At 38.8% G+C, this 14,494-nt stretch overlaps 1 protein-coding gene across 1 annotated transcript in view; it reads left to right on the plus strand.

Moving 5' to 3' along the window:
* The first annotated feature begins 4,865 nt into the window (after positions 1 to 4,865).
* LOC114633170 (leukocyte elastase inhibitor A-like) overlaps positions 4,866 to 14,494 on the plus strand; it is a 68,231-nt gene continuing 58,602 nt past the window's right edge. Inside the window, exons 1-4 of the mRNA XM_028781781.1 lie at positions 4,866 to 5,033; positions 6,191 to 6,328; positions 6,788 to 6,897; positions 8,227 to 8,377. Coding sequence (XP_028637614.1) covers positions 4,866 to 5,033; positions 6,191 to 6,328; positions 6,788 to 6,897; positions 8,227 to 8,377 — 567 coding nt within the window. The remainder of the gene's footprint in view (positions 5,034 to 6,190; positions 6,329 to 6,787; positions 6,898 to 8,226; positions 8,378 to 14,494) is intronic.

Genomic DNA, 14,494 nt, shown 5'->3' on the forward strand with positions numbered 1-14,494 from the left:
TGAACATACAAGAAGTCTACAGAACTCTAAATAGACTGGACAGACAAAAAAAGCCCTTCTATTGCATAATGATCAAAACACCAAATGCACAAAACAAAGAAAGAATATTAAAAGTGAAAAAGGTCAAGTAACATATAAAGGCAGACCTTTCAGAATTATACCTGACTTCTCAACAGAGACTATGAAAGCTAGAAGGCCCTGGGTAGGTGTCCTACAGACCCTAAGAGAACTCAAATGCCAGCCAAGGCTACTATATCCAGCAAAACTCTCAATCAATGTAGATGGAGAAGCCAAGATATTCCATGACAAAGCCAAATTTATATAATATCTTGTTAGAAATTCAGCCCTACAAGGGAAAATAGAGGGAAAGCTTCAACACAAGGAGGGAAAATACACCCTAGAAAAGCAAGAAAGTAATCTTTCAATCAAACTCCAAAGAAGATAGCCACACAAACATAATTCCACCTGTAACAACAAAAATAACAGGAAGCAACAGTCACTTTTCTTTAATATCTTGTAACATCAATGGACTCAACTGCCCAATAAAATGACAGAGTCTAAAGGACTAGATATGTAAACAGGACCCAGCATTTTCTCCATATAGGAAACACATCTCAGTGACAAAGACAGATACTACCTCAGAGTAAAAGGCTGGAAAAATTTTTTTGCAACCAAATAGTCTCAAGAACCAAGTGGTGGCAGCCAATCTAAATTCAAATAATATTGCCTTTCAACCAAAAGTTATGAAAAAGATAAGGAAGGATACTTCACATTTGTCAAGGGAAAAATTTATCAAGATGAACTTTCAATTCTGAACATCTATCTCCAAATGCAAGGGAACATACATTCATAAAAGAAACTTTACTGAATCTCAAAACAGACATTGCACCTCATACAATAACAGTGGACTTCAACATTCCACTCTCAGCAATAGACAAACCATAGAAACAGAAACTAAACAGAGATGTAGTGAAACTAACAGAAGTTATGAACCAAAAGGAGTTAACAGATATCTACAGAGAATTTCCTTGAGTGATACCAAATTGAAGTCCAGTAAGTATATGTCTATACACGAATTTATATATGAATGTTAATAGTAAATTTTAATAGTAGATAACCAATTTACAATACACAGAATGCCATAACTGCCTTGTAACCTGTAATTTAGAGTTACCAGTTCATATTCCCTTGGAAGGCACTTCCATAGTTTTACTTATCTATGAAGAACAAGTAAGTGAGCTTTGGTACTTTGGAGAGAGGAGAGGTAGCATTTGCTGTAAACCACTGGGTTGCAAGCCCTAGTCAACAACAGTATGGAAGTATTAAATAAAAGAAAATACATTAGGTGCAGAAGGAATGAGGACCACATGCCATCAAGCAAAAAATACAGTAAGGTTGATGATTATAAAGACTTGAGGAAGATAAAGTAGTTTGTGAATAGTGTTGCTGTGAGATCTGTGCTCCTAAGAATGAGCACTGTTTTAAAAAGCAGGCCCATGGTGTTAACAGACTTCATCCAGAAACTAAAACCCACCCTGAGAAAACTCCAGAGCATTCCAGATGAGAAGAGATGAAAGTAGCCTCTAGTTAACAGAAGAAGAGGAGGATGGAAAAATTACTTTGGATGGAGCAGTGATGAGAAAGAAGGAGAAGCAGAGTAGAAAGGAGGCACAAAGTCAGGAGACACAAGGACAAAGAGGAAGAGGTCTATGGGATAACTGCTTTAGTGATGGGTAACCAAAGTAAAAAGTGGTCCCAAAACCCAAGTTAAGACTGGGGATAGTTAGACTGGTTGGTGGTTAAAGCAGAGGAAGTAGAGAAACAAAGGGACAGAAGGTAGAAATCCCCTTCTGCTGATGGAGAACAGATGGTGACAGAGGAAGCACATGCTGCATGTAAGGTTGCTAATTCTTTTCTCAAGCAGGATGAGCAAAAAAGCCACAGGCTAAATGTCCTTCTGCTACTGTCACTTCCTGATTACTCAAGGGTTAGAGGACAAATGTTATAAGCAGCATCTCCTCTGAGCAAGTCAAGCAGAAGAATATGAGCACCCAACAGAAGCCCAAATTACACACCAGCAAAGGTAGAGAGAGGAGATTGGTGAAAAGCTTGCCATCCATGAGTTCCAAATATGGAATGTAGAGAGGAAATCTTTATTAAACTGAATATACAGTGGATAGCTTGAAATTGAGTGACCTTCCAGACTCTGCAAATTGAAACCTTGACATTCTCAAGGAGAACTAGATGAGTTTTCCTGTAAAGAAGGAGAGCTTTCCTGTGTCTGTGGAATCTTTCATGTTTCTGTTTCCCAACAAGGCATCTCTCTATGTTAAAGTTCTGCTTATGTGTCTTTATCTCATATAACTTCATTCATGGTAGTTTTAAATGCTTTTACTTAAATAACTAAAAAAAAAGTTAAAAAATGAATCTCTATTAATTATAAAGGGGAATGAGGAACTTAGAATATTTGTAAGATGTAATCATTGAGAGTCAACAAAACCACAGGTGAAGCTACTGCTGAGACAGAAGGCATTCTCTCCCTTAAAACACCACCATGTTTACGTGTGTCTTGTCCTAATATTTCCTACAGGGCCTTCCTTTGTATATTGTTGTGCTTAAATATGTATTTGTTTTTTATCTTTATAAATCCAACTCTAATTCATACTGGCTCCTCCTAGAATTCCTTTCAGTGGCAAAGTCAAAAATTATGAATTTGAAGAGACTTAAATTCTCTAAGAATAATTCAACCCCCTTCAGGTGGCATTGTTTAGCAAGACTGTTGTCCATGCCCATGCCTGACATCTTAAAACAATAAGAGTGAGTCTTGGAAACATTAGGTTAGTAAAAGAAGACCAAACACATGAATACATATTTCATTCACAAACAATGTTCATGACTGGGAAGCACATAGAGAAAATGGATTGGTGATTGCCAGGCAAGGAGGGTGGTTGTGTACGATGGATACTGATAATGAGCAGTAAAAATACATCAAGAGTTATACAATGGATACTGATAATGAGCAGTAACAATACATCAAGAATTATATGATGATGACTGGCATATATCCTAGAAATTATAGTCACAGCCAACAAATGTATGCATTGACTGACAATTGATATGTTGAGAACAATGTTTCCTGATATAAATGTGCTTCTGTCCCAGTACAGAGTTCCTAAGCTATTGCCAGCATAGACAGGTCGGCAAATAGGCCCAGGATCTCAAATACTCCTGTCAATACTCCTGTCAAGAGAGTCTCATGTTGTCTTCTGGACTCTGAGTATACCAGGCATACACATAGTACGCAGATATAAGGCTGGCAGAACACTCTACACATAAACCATATTATTTCTATTTTAAAATTCAAAATATGTGAGACATTTAAAATACAGAATTCTAGGAGGTCTTTCTCTTTGCAGCATGCAAATACAATGTACACTATCCAGGCATAAAGGGTACAATTCCAGTACTAAATTGTCTATATGTCTCTTTCTGACCTTTTGCAAGGAGGAGCTCTCTAATGTACTAGTCTATGCCCAGAAGCTGGAAGTCTCATTGGAAACTTAACACTATCATTCTTCTGCATTTGGGTATGGGCTAGGGAAGCCCTGAAAGACACTTGGAACAAAAACCTTCACACCTGCATCCTTCACATTGATAGTGCCTCGGGCTCGACTACATCCACAAGGTGCTCTGGACATCTGCTGACTTTCTACCTTAGTTCCTTGTAAGCTAGATAAAAAAGGATTCTACTATTGTTCTTCCTCCAGGGATGAAGTATACCCTAACCCACAGAAAGCCATACCCTCCAGAGTCCAGAGCTACGTGGTAGGACCTAAGAGGTAGCAGGACAGAGAATAATGGAGAAAGCCACTGAGATCCTGCAGTACCGAATCCTGACAGAGGGGTCAAAACATTGTCTAGACTCTGACGCTAAGAAAAACCCTACTGCCAGTTTCCACTGGGGTTTCTACAAAAGTCACATCTTTGAATGCTTATCAGATCCACATCCCCACTGTGTCTTTTCCTAACTCCCAGATCCATGGGTTTCATCTCCTGGACACAGCCTTAACTTTTTAAATCTGGCAAATAGGAGTCCCACTGCCCTGAACTGAGCAATGCAGAGGGCAGCTTAGCTGCCTGCAGTGTTCAGACAGGCCCTTTATTCACTGCAGGGTGGGAATATCATGCTCAAGGCCCCAGGATAGTGGTAGATGGGAATGGCCTGGCCTCACATAGCTCTGGAAGGTGAGGGATGCTCTGTGTGCCTGCAGATGATGCAAGGTCCCCTGTGCAGCCACTGCAGGAAAATGTTGCCTGCTGCAGAGAAGTTTAGAAAATATCAGCCTGGCTTTGTGTTTCATTCAGTCTCTCATTGTCTTCGATGTAAGAACTAACAATTGTGGAGGACACTGTTCAATGCATTCCTGGGTATCTCAGGAGGTTCCTTCTCTGGCAAAGAACAGGTTGTAGGCTTGCTGAAGCCAGTCTAGAGGGGCTATATGCTCATGAATGTTTTATTCCCTTGCTTTATCTTCTCTTCCTTTTTACCTTTACTTTTTATTCAACCTTCTTCAGAACAAAAGAGCTAGTCAGCTGTCCTGTGTATGCATTCTTTATGATTTTTCTTTCTACCTGTGCAGATGAAAGTGAAGCTCATTTGAGTTCCTGCTTTAAAAAAATGCTTCCCAAATAACCGTATCATTGGAAGGACCTTGACTGAGAATGAATTTTTGAAATCCAATTAAAAGCACTTACTATCTTTGAAATGACAACCTAAAGTAGGTTCCCAGGTTTCCTTTCTTCAGAACAATGAACTTTCGGCTATGTGTTGAGTACCATTTGTCTTTTCCCCTAGACTCTTCATCATGAATACTCTGTCTGAAGCAAATGGCACCTTTGCCATCCATCTTTTGAAGATGCTCTGTCAAAGCAACCCTTCAGAAAATGTGTGTTATTCTCCTGTGAGCATCTCTTCTGCTCTAGCTATGGTCCTCTTGGGGGCAAAGGGACAAACCGCTGTCCAGATATCTCAGGTAAGTTTCCAGTCATATTCACACCAGTGTCATATGCATAAAAGCTTCTAAGAAGGATTAGGAGGTGTTAAATGTTAAATATTAAAACCTGACAATAGTTCTGCCATATTGCTTCAACCTTCATTTTGTATCTCATGAGCGTAACCTGACCTAATATTCCTTTCCCTGACCATAATTTCATGTGGTAAGTTGTCACAGGGACTCTTGGACTCAGAAACATACTTAGGTTCTCTGCCCATAGACCTAGCCAACCATGTCAAAGTTCAGACATTACTGCTTTGTGTAGATAGCCTAAAAGTTGTAAATGTTTCAAGCACAATTTTTTGTGTTTTTTCTCAGATAGAAACTGGCTATGAGAACTACTCAGGATTCTAGTTTTGCTCCTGTCTCCTGACTGCATTCATGGTTAATCAGTTTTGGAATATGTATTCAATAAACAATAAAGACCTGACTGAGATTGGTGTCAGAGATGTTTATGTGGCTAAACTTCAACCCTGACATAGGAACACGTACTGTTTGATGGAGCCTAGAAGAAATAGAATAAAAGACAAATCTCCTCCAGTAACATTGCTTTAAGGGCAATGAGTTTTCCCAAATAATAAAATGTGTGTGGGGGATTCTCAAAATTTCATACTAAATTCTCTTAGAAAATGATGCATAAATAATTGATATTGGGCCTGGTGTCCAATACATTTCAATCAAACTATTAAGGAGTCTGAGAAAGGAAGATGCCAAGTCCTGGTCTACCCTGAGCAGCTCAGTTACAAATAAAAAGTTCTTTTGGTCTTTTATAATTTTGCATGGTTTTGTTTTAAAGATGGAGAAAGGGGGTTGTGATTATGACTAAGTGGCAGAGCTGTAGCTTAGCATGACTGAGAATGTGGGTCAGTCACAAGTGATGCAATGGGTGAAAGAGATGTTGAAATTATATGAAAAATGGCATTCTGTCATCTATCATGTTTTTATAGCAACAGACTTGTAATGTTTCATTGAAAAGGAAAGCCAATTCCTGCTCTTAATTTTTTTTAATACCAACATGTCTTTCATCAGAACCCCATGTACATCACTACCTGAGCTATCTCTTCTGCTTGAAAAATCCTTTTGCATCCAAAATGCTTTATCACTGGCCTGAAAATATCTCATCTTTTCCTTCACAGGTCCTTAATTTAAAGCCAGATGAAGACATCCATCAGGGCTTCCAGTTGTTTCTTCATAATCTGAATGAGCCAAAAAGTAACTACTGTCTTAGAATGACCAACAGGCTCTTTACAGAGAATTCGTGTGAACTGCTCCCCGTAAGTTGTATCACTAGTAAGATAACAGTTGTATCCAAAAGCTTGTTTCTATAGATCCAAGGAGAAGGACACTAGAGAAACTGAGAAAAGTAAGGCTGACATACTAGCTACTCTATAGTGTCTCATCTATAAATCTGTATGTAGAAGTCTGGGACAGGAGGATCATGAGTTTTGTGCCAGTCTAGGCTACATAGGAAGACTCACCAAACCTAATCTTCATCAAAAACAACAATTTTATAATGATATCTTGAAATATTTCAAATTTGGTAACTTGAACTTTTATTTATTTAATGTCTGATAATTCCCTCTTGCAAAAGCCTGGTATCTGAAGATGTTTCTTGTTTAAAATGATATCTATACTTAATTTTATTTTATTATTGCCATATTAATCAGGATGTTAGAAAGCTTACTGACATTTTATTTTTCAGTGTTACCTCCCTGAATATTTTCTCTCTAAAGACTTTTAAGGAGTCCTGTATTCAGTTCTACCAATCAGAGATGGAGCAGCTTTCCTTTGCCAAAGCTGCAGTGGAGTCAGTGAAACACATAAACATGTGGGTCTCCAAATAGATTGAAGTTCAGAATTTCATGATACTTCATATGACCATTATTGTCTGATCTCACTGCTATTTCTGAGTCAATGGGATTCAGAAATAGGCAACATCGTATAATTTAGAGTCCAAGGAATTTGTAGAGGCTCTACTCAATTAGATTTTAAAAAACAGATTTTTTGAGTGTTTCATTAGAACAAAGACACTGATGTTAACATCGTTAGAACTCAGAGGTCCAATTCCCATACTAACACTTTATCTTTGAAGACATAGGTGGGATGTAGTTTTCACAGGTCATGTGACTCCATCATCCTTCAGATGGAAATTCATGGTTAGGTCTTCTCCATAATACTACACTGAGACTGCTTCTTATTAGAGTATGCATTGTCTTAGCTCTCACCACCTTTACATCAGAAGAGGACTCCTGTTTCTACTTGCACAGTTCCTGTATCAATTTCCTTAACTATATTTGATGACAAGAGACTTGATTTCCATTGACAACAGTCTGCCAGGAATGCCCAGTTACATTAATCTAAAAGAATCTCCCATTTGGGGTTGAACCTTATATTTTTTGATGACAGGTTCAATCACTTTTTTTTGAGATCCTTGAGATCATTATTATTTGAACCTTTTAGATGCCTCTGTGTTACCTGGCACATTCCTATTTCTTTTAAAAGACAGAGAGTAAAGAAAAATAATCTTGTCTTCCATTCATCAATTTTTTGACAATAACTTATTGAAATCTTATGCATTCCTGACATGAGATAATGGCCAAACTACTGAATTCCAATGTCAGCTTAAAATGGCGTGTGTGGTGATGTGAAAAATACCAGATACCATCACCAGCAAGGACTATAGGCAAGTAGACAAAGCAGAGTGGTTTCTCTCTCATACCTTTATATCTGGCAGCACAAGAAGGATGATACACCCTGGAGATTTTCCTCTCCATTAGCTACTTTTTCTGGGAAATGTGCTCATAGACCCATAGGCATGCCTCTTAGCAGATTTCATACCTAATCAAGATTGCAACTAATATTAGCCATCCCAGGCAGTGACAATGCATCACTCCTACCACTTTCATCATTTTTTACTTGATTTGTTCTTCATCTTGGAGTCTTTTTTCTGCTCTTTACAAACCACCTTTCCTTGGAGGACTAACAAATGATGTTCCTCCAATGTATATAACTTCAAGTCAAACATGGATGTTAGCATTTTGTCTTAATTTATTTTTTAATATTTTTAACAAATTAAGCAAGCTGGAAAAGGTGGTGCTTTGATCTGATCAGATGTCATATCAGTGGATAACTCACATGTCTATAAAAAGAACCTGAATGAAGTCTCTTCTTTCTTTAAAGGCAAGATTTCAGAACTGTTGTCAAGTGACTCAGTTAATTCACAGACCAGACTGATTCTTGTCAATGCCTTATATTTCCAAGAAATGTGGCATCAACACTTTCACAAAAACTTCACTAAGGAGCTGTCTTTTAAAATGAACATGGTAAGGAACAGTATCCTAAACTTCTTGCCAGTGTGATAAAGAAATTGCATGGAAAATTTTAAATCATAAATGTGTAACTCAGGGTTCTGTGTTAGGCATTGCATATCCTGTGCAAGGTGCTGGCCTTGATCCTAAGTCTGGAAAGACAGAAATTAGGAAAGCACAGAAGAATATTTGAGTCTTATATTTATGATAACAAGGTTAAACTTCACAAAAAGAAATTATAGAAACAAAGAGTATTTCCAGTCTTTGTGATTTTGCATTCTGTTGATGGTTCATACACCTTCTGCTCAAGTCTTATAGAAACATACGTTCCACTTCATTAAGTTCAATAATGCCAAAACTGTGGTGCTAAGGTAATATAAGACATATTTGGAACATAAATAAGAGTAGAAAGGGATATGCAAACATTCATACAATAGAAAGGAATATACAAACATTTACTTAAAATACTCATTTTAAATAATTCACTAATTTATAATTATTAAGCACCACTTATAGCTTTTTATTTTTGAATATCAGGGATTAATGTCTCAAGCTTAAAGTATAGTTTTTATTTACATAGAATTAAAATATTTTGACCTATCATTATAAAACATAATACAATCTTTAGTCTTATGAATTGTATATTCTCCATTACAATTTTATTAGAAATAATTTAACAGTAATATGAAAAATGAGATTTTAAACATGGAAATATCATCTTTACTATGAATAGCCACTATCAAATTTTAATGTTTATTATACACTGTAATTAAAACCTTCCCAAGTGTAATACTTCTATATTTGAAATCTACATCTGGACTATCAGAACCAGAATATCTCAATTAAATCACAAGGAGATACATAAAACTCTGTCCAGATGGCCCCAACTGAGTGACCAACACAATATGAAATATGGTGAGACTTTATTAAAGAAAATAAATCTGTCTGTATCAATGGCCATTATCCAGAAAGTAGAGAGAACATATCTTATATAATTGAAAGAAGTGTAAACCTACAGACACAGGCAGAAAATTGGTAGTTGCACTAACATATCTCTTTGTACAAATCTCAATTCCAAGTGGATCAAGGACTTTCACATAAAACCAGATACAATGAATCTAATAGAAGAGAAAATGGGAAAGAGCTTCAAATACATTGGCACATGGATAATTTTCCTGAACAGAACACCAATGGCTCATGCTCTAACATTAACAATCTACAAGTGGGACCTCATGAAACTGAAAAGCTTCTGTAAGGTAAAAGACATGATCAATAGATCCACAACCAGATTGGGAAAAGATCTTTACCTAAGCTACATCCAATAAAGAGCTAATATCCAAACTATACAAAAATCTCAAGAAGTTAGACTCCAGAGAACCAAATACCCCTATTAAAAATGAGATACAGAGCTAAACAGAGAATTCTCAACTGAGGATTCTCAAATGACTGTGAAATGCAAATCAAAATGACACTGAGATTCCACCTCACATAAGTCAGAATGGCTAAGATGAAAAACTCAGGTGACAGCAGATGATGGTGACGATGTAGAGAAAGAAGAACACTTCTCCATTGCTGGTGGATTGTAAGCTGGTAAAACCACTTTGGAAGTCAATCTGGTGATTCCTAAGAGAATCAGAAATAGTTCTACCAGAAGACCCAGCTATAGGATTATTGGGCATATATCCAAAAGATGTTCCAATATATAACAAGGAAACATGCTCCATTCTGTTTATAACAGCCTTATTTATAATAGCCAGAGCTGGAATCAACCCAGATGATCCTCAACAGAAGAATGGATACAGAAAATGTGGTACATTTACAAAACAGAGTACTACTTGACTATTAAAAACAATGACTTCATGAAATTCACAGGAAAATGGATGGAACTAGAAAATATCCCAAGTGAGGCAATCCAGACACTAAAAGAACACATATGGTATGTACTCACACATAAGTGGATATTAACACAAAAGCTCAGATTGCCCACAATACAACCCACCGACCATAGGAACTTAGAAAGAACAAAGACCAGAGTGTGGATGCTTCAACCATGCATAAAGGAAGGAACAGGATGGTTATGGGAGGTGGAGGGAGGGTAAATCTGGGAGGGAAAGAGGAGGGGAAGGAAAAAAGAGAAGGGCAGGATCAGGTATTGGAGGGGATAGGAGAAAGTTACGGGGGGGTCAAGCAATTAAATAAAAATTTTAGCAGAGAATAAAGAACTGGGGGTAGCCACTGAGGATCCTAGATGCCAGGGAAGCTCAAGGCTCCCAGGACCCAACAAGGATGACTTTGGCCAAAATGTGCAGCGAAGGGGCAGTAGAACCTGTAGAGAACATCTCCACTAGATAGACATGGCCTTCAGTCAAGGGAGGGGGTCACCCAACCATCTCAAAGTTTTTAACTCAGAAATGTTCCTGTCCGAGAGAAAGACAGGGACAAAAAAAGTGAAGCAGAGACTGAAGGAAGGCCCATCCTGGGGATCCATGTCTCTGCAGACACAAAACCCAGATACTGTTGCTGTTGCCAAGAGGCCTTTGCTGACAGAAACTTGGTATAGCTGTTCCTTGGGAGGTTCTGACATCACCTGACCAATGCATATGCAGAATGCTCGCAACCAACCATCAGAAAGAGCTTGAGATCCTTGTAGGTGAACTGGCAGAAGGACGGGAGGACAGGAGGGGAATTGCCACCCCATAGAAAGAACAATGTTATCTGGCTAGACTATATGGTGCTCACAGGGACTAGACCACCAACCAAGGAGTGTACATGGAGGGATACATATGTAAGACTTGAGGAAGATAGAATAGTTTGTGAATAGCATTGCTGTGAGATCTGTGCCCTTAAAAATGAGCACTGTTTTAAAAAGCAGGCCCATTTTGTAACAGACTTCATCCAGAAACCAAAGCCCACTCTGAGAAAAAATACAAAGCATTCCAGCTGAGAAGAGATAGAAGTAGCCTCTAGTTAACAGAAGAAGAGGAGGATGGCAAAAAAGACTTTGTATGGAGCAGTGGTGAGAAAGAAGGAGAAGCAGAGCAGAAAAGAGACAGGATGTCAGAGGACACAAGGACAAAGAGGAAGACATCTATGGGCTAGCTGCTTTAGTGATATGGGACCAAATAAAAAGTAGCCCCAAAACCCAAGTTAAGACTGGAGATGGTTAGATGGGTTGGTCATTAAAGCAGAGTAAATAGAGAGACAAAGGGACAAAAGGTAGAAATCCCCTTCTGCTGATGGAGAACAGATGGTTATAAAGGAAACAGATACTGCACAAAAGGTTGCTAATCCTTTCCTCAAGCAATATGAACAAAAATGCCACAAGCTAAATATCCTTCTGCTGCTGTCACTCTCTGATTGCTCAGGATTTAGAGGACAAGTGTTGTGGCAGCATCTCCTCTGAACAAGTCAAGCAGAAGAACATGAGCACCCTACAGAAGCCCAAATAGTACACCAGCAAAGCTACAGGGAAGAGGAGATTGGTGAAAAGCTTGCCATCCTTGAATTCCAAAGATGACATGTAGAGTGGAAATCTGTATTAAACTGTATACAACTGATAGCTTGAAAGTGAGTGGCCTTTCAGGCTCAGCAAATCGAAACCTTGACATTCTCAGGTGGAACTAGATGAGTGATCTTGTAGACAGGGAGAGCTCTCCTGTATCTGTGAAGTCTTTCATAATGTTCCTGATTCCCAGCAAGGCATCTTTCTATGCTAAAGAGGTAATTATTGAGAGTCAACAAAACCACATGTGAAGCTACTGCTGAGACAGAAGCCATTTTATCCCTTGAGACACCAGCATGCTCAGGTGTGTCTCATCCTCACTTTTCCTGCTGGGCCTCCCCTTGTATATTGTTGTGTTTAAATATATGTGTGTTTGCTTCTTCATAAATCAAATTCTACTTCATACTGGCTCCTCCTAGAATTCCTTTCTGTGGCAGAGTCAAGAATTGTGAATTGACCAGACTTAAATTCTCTGAGAAGAACTCAACACCCTGCAGGTGGCATTGTGTAGCATAATTGTGGTCCGTGCCCATGGACCACATGACATCTTGAAACAATAAGAATGAGCCTTGGAAACTTTAGGTTGGTAATGGAAGACCAAACCCATAACTACATATTTCATGCATAAGCACTGCTCAAGACTGGGAAGAACAGGGAGAAAATGGATGCCAGGCAAGGAGGGAGGTATGCAGGATAGATACTGATAATGGGCAGTAAAAATATACATCAGGAATTATATAATGATAACTGTCATATTCCTTTGTAAATATAGTCTAAGCCAATGAATGTTTGCTTAGAAGGACAAATCAATATGTTGCTAACAAGTTTTTCTGTGCATCTGTCCTGGGGAAGAATTCCTAAACTATCACCAGCATGGCCAAGTGGACAAACAGCCCCAAGATCTAACAAGTACTCCTGTCCAGGTAATCTCCTGCTGTCTTCTGGCCTCTGTATATCAAGAATGCACATCATACACAAATACAAGGCAGGAAAAATATTCTAACACATAAACTACAGTATTTTAATTCTAAAATTAAAGAATGTGAAACACTTAAGATGTAGAATTTTATTAGGTCTCTTCTCTTTGGGGCATGCAATACAGTATACCCTATCCATTGATAAAGGGTACAATGTCTTGTACTAATTTGCCTCAGTCTCTCTTTCTGACCTTTCTGCAAGGAGGAGTCCTCTAATGTAACAGTCTATACCCAGCAGCTGGAAAAGAAGTCGTTTTTGAAAGCTAATACCAGGATTCATCATATGTGTCTGGGCTAGTGTAGACCTGATAGGACACCTGGAGAAAACACTTTCACACCTGAATCCTTCACATGGATAGAGGCTCTGCTACAGTCACAAGGTGTTCTGGACACTCTGCCAACATTCTACCATGAATTCCTGTCAGCCAGAGACCCAAGGATCCTACTAGATTTGCTTACTCTAGGGCTGAGCTTTCCCCACCCCACACCCATTCCCACCCTGTATATGCCAGAGCTGCATGACAGCAAGTTGTTCTTCTCCACCCCAAGCATGGTGACTTGAGTATAATGTCCCTACTCTGCAGTGAATAAAGGGCCTATCTGAACACTATAGGCAATTAAGCTGTACTCCATGGGCATAGAGCATTGAACATTGCACTGTGAGGCCACAAACTTTGGAAGTAGGATAACCTTACTCAACCCATAGCAGTGGCACTCCTAATGGCTAAATTTAGAAAGTCTAGACTGAGTCAGGAGATGGAACCCCAGTATCTGAGTGTTAGGAAAAGAAACTGTGTGTAGGGGATAGATCTTGTGGGCAGTCACACAGGTGGCTTTTCTAGAAACCCCAGTGGAGACTGGCAGTAAGGCTTGTCTTACAGCTAAAGTCCAGAAGCTGTATTGATCCATCTATGACAGTATTAGGTGCTTCAGGATCTGAGTGGATTTTCTCCATTTTCCTATGTCCTGCTTCCTCTGTAGTTCTACCACCTAGCCCATTTAACTACCTTTGCCTTCTCCTTGAGGAACTGAAAAGTAATGTTTCTTCTGTGCTTTTTAAGGTTAGCAGGCTCTAGCCCATCTGAGCTCTGCTCCAACGATAAAAGATGATTTTAAAATTGGTCACCCCTTGTTGTCTGAGATATCAACCTCACCTTTATCCTGAGCTTTCTTCATGCTACACCCATTCCCACCCTGCATATGCCAGAGCCACATGAGGCCAGGCTGTTATTCCTGGTGATTTGAAGTGGTGTGCCAGACATCCTCCCTGCTAAGCATAATTCTAAGTATGGTTCAGACAATCATCAGTAAGTTAAAAGATTACACTTGCAAATCAAGAACAGACCTGGGATAGAAGGAGAACAACAGAGTCCCTGAGGTTTTGCTGTACCAATGAAGCTGGAAAGGGTGAGTAGCTTGAACTCAGTGACAGGGATGGGCTAGATGACTGTCAAGGTCATATAAATACCACTTCAAATATTTAGAAGCAAACGGAAATTGAAATTAAAATGGGCAGGAATGTAGAAATGGTAAGGCGAGCTCAGATAAGATGTCCAATTACAACATAAGTCACTGAAATAAAGCAGCCAGAACTTTCCTTCCAAAGCCTGGGGAGACTTAAGGACAGAAGTCCAAGGATCTAGTTATACTCTC

Source organism: Grammomys surdaster, unplaced genomic scaffold (genome assembly GCF_004785775.1).
Source record: "Grammomys surdaster isolate TR1022 unplaced genomic scaffold, NIH_TR_1.0 545, whole genome shotgun sequence".
NCBI classification, from domain to species: Eukaryota; Metazoa; Chordata; class Mammalia; order Rodentia; family Muridae; genus Grammomys; species Grammomys surdaster.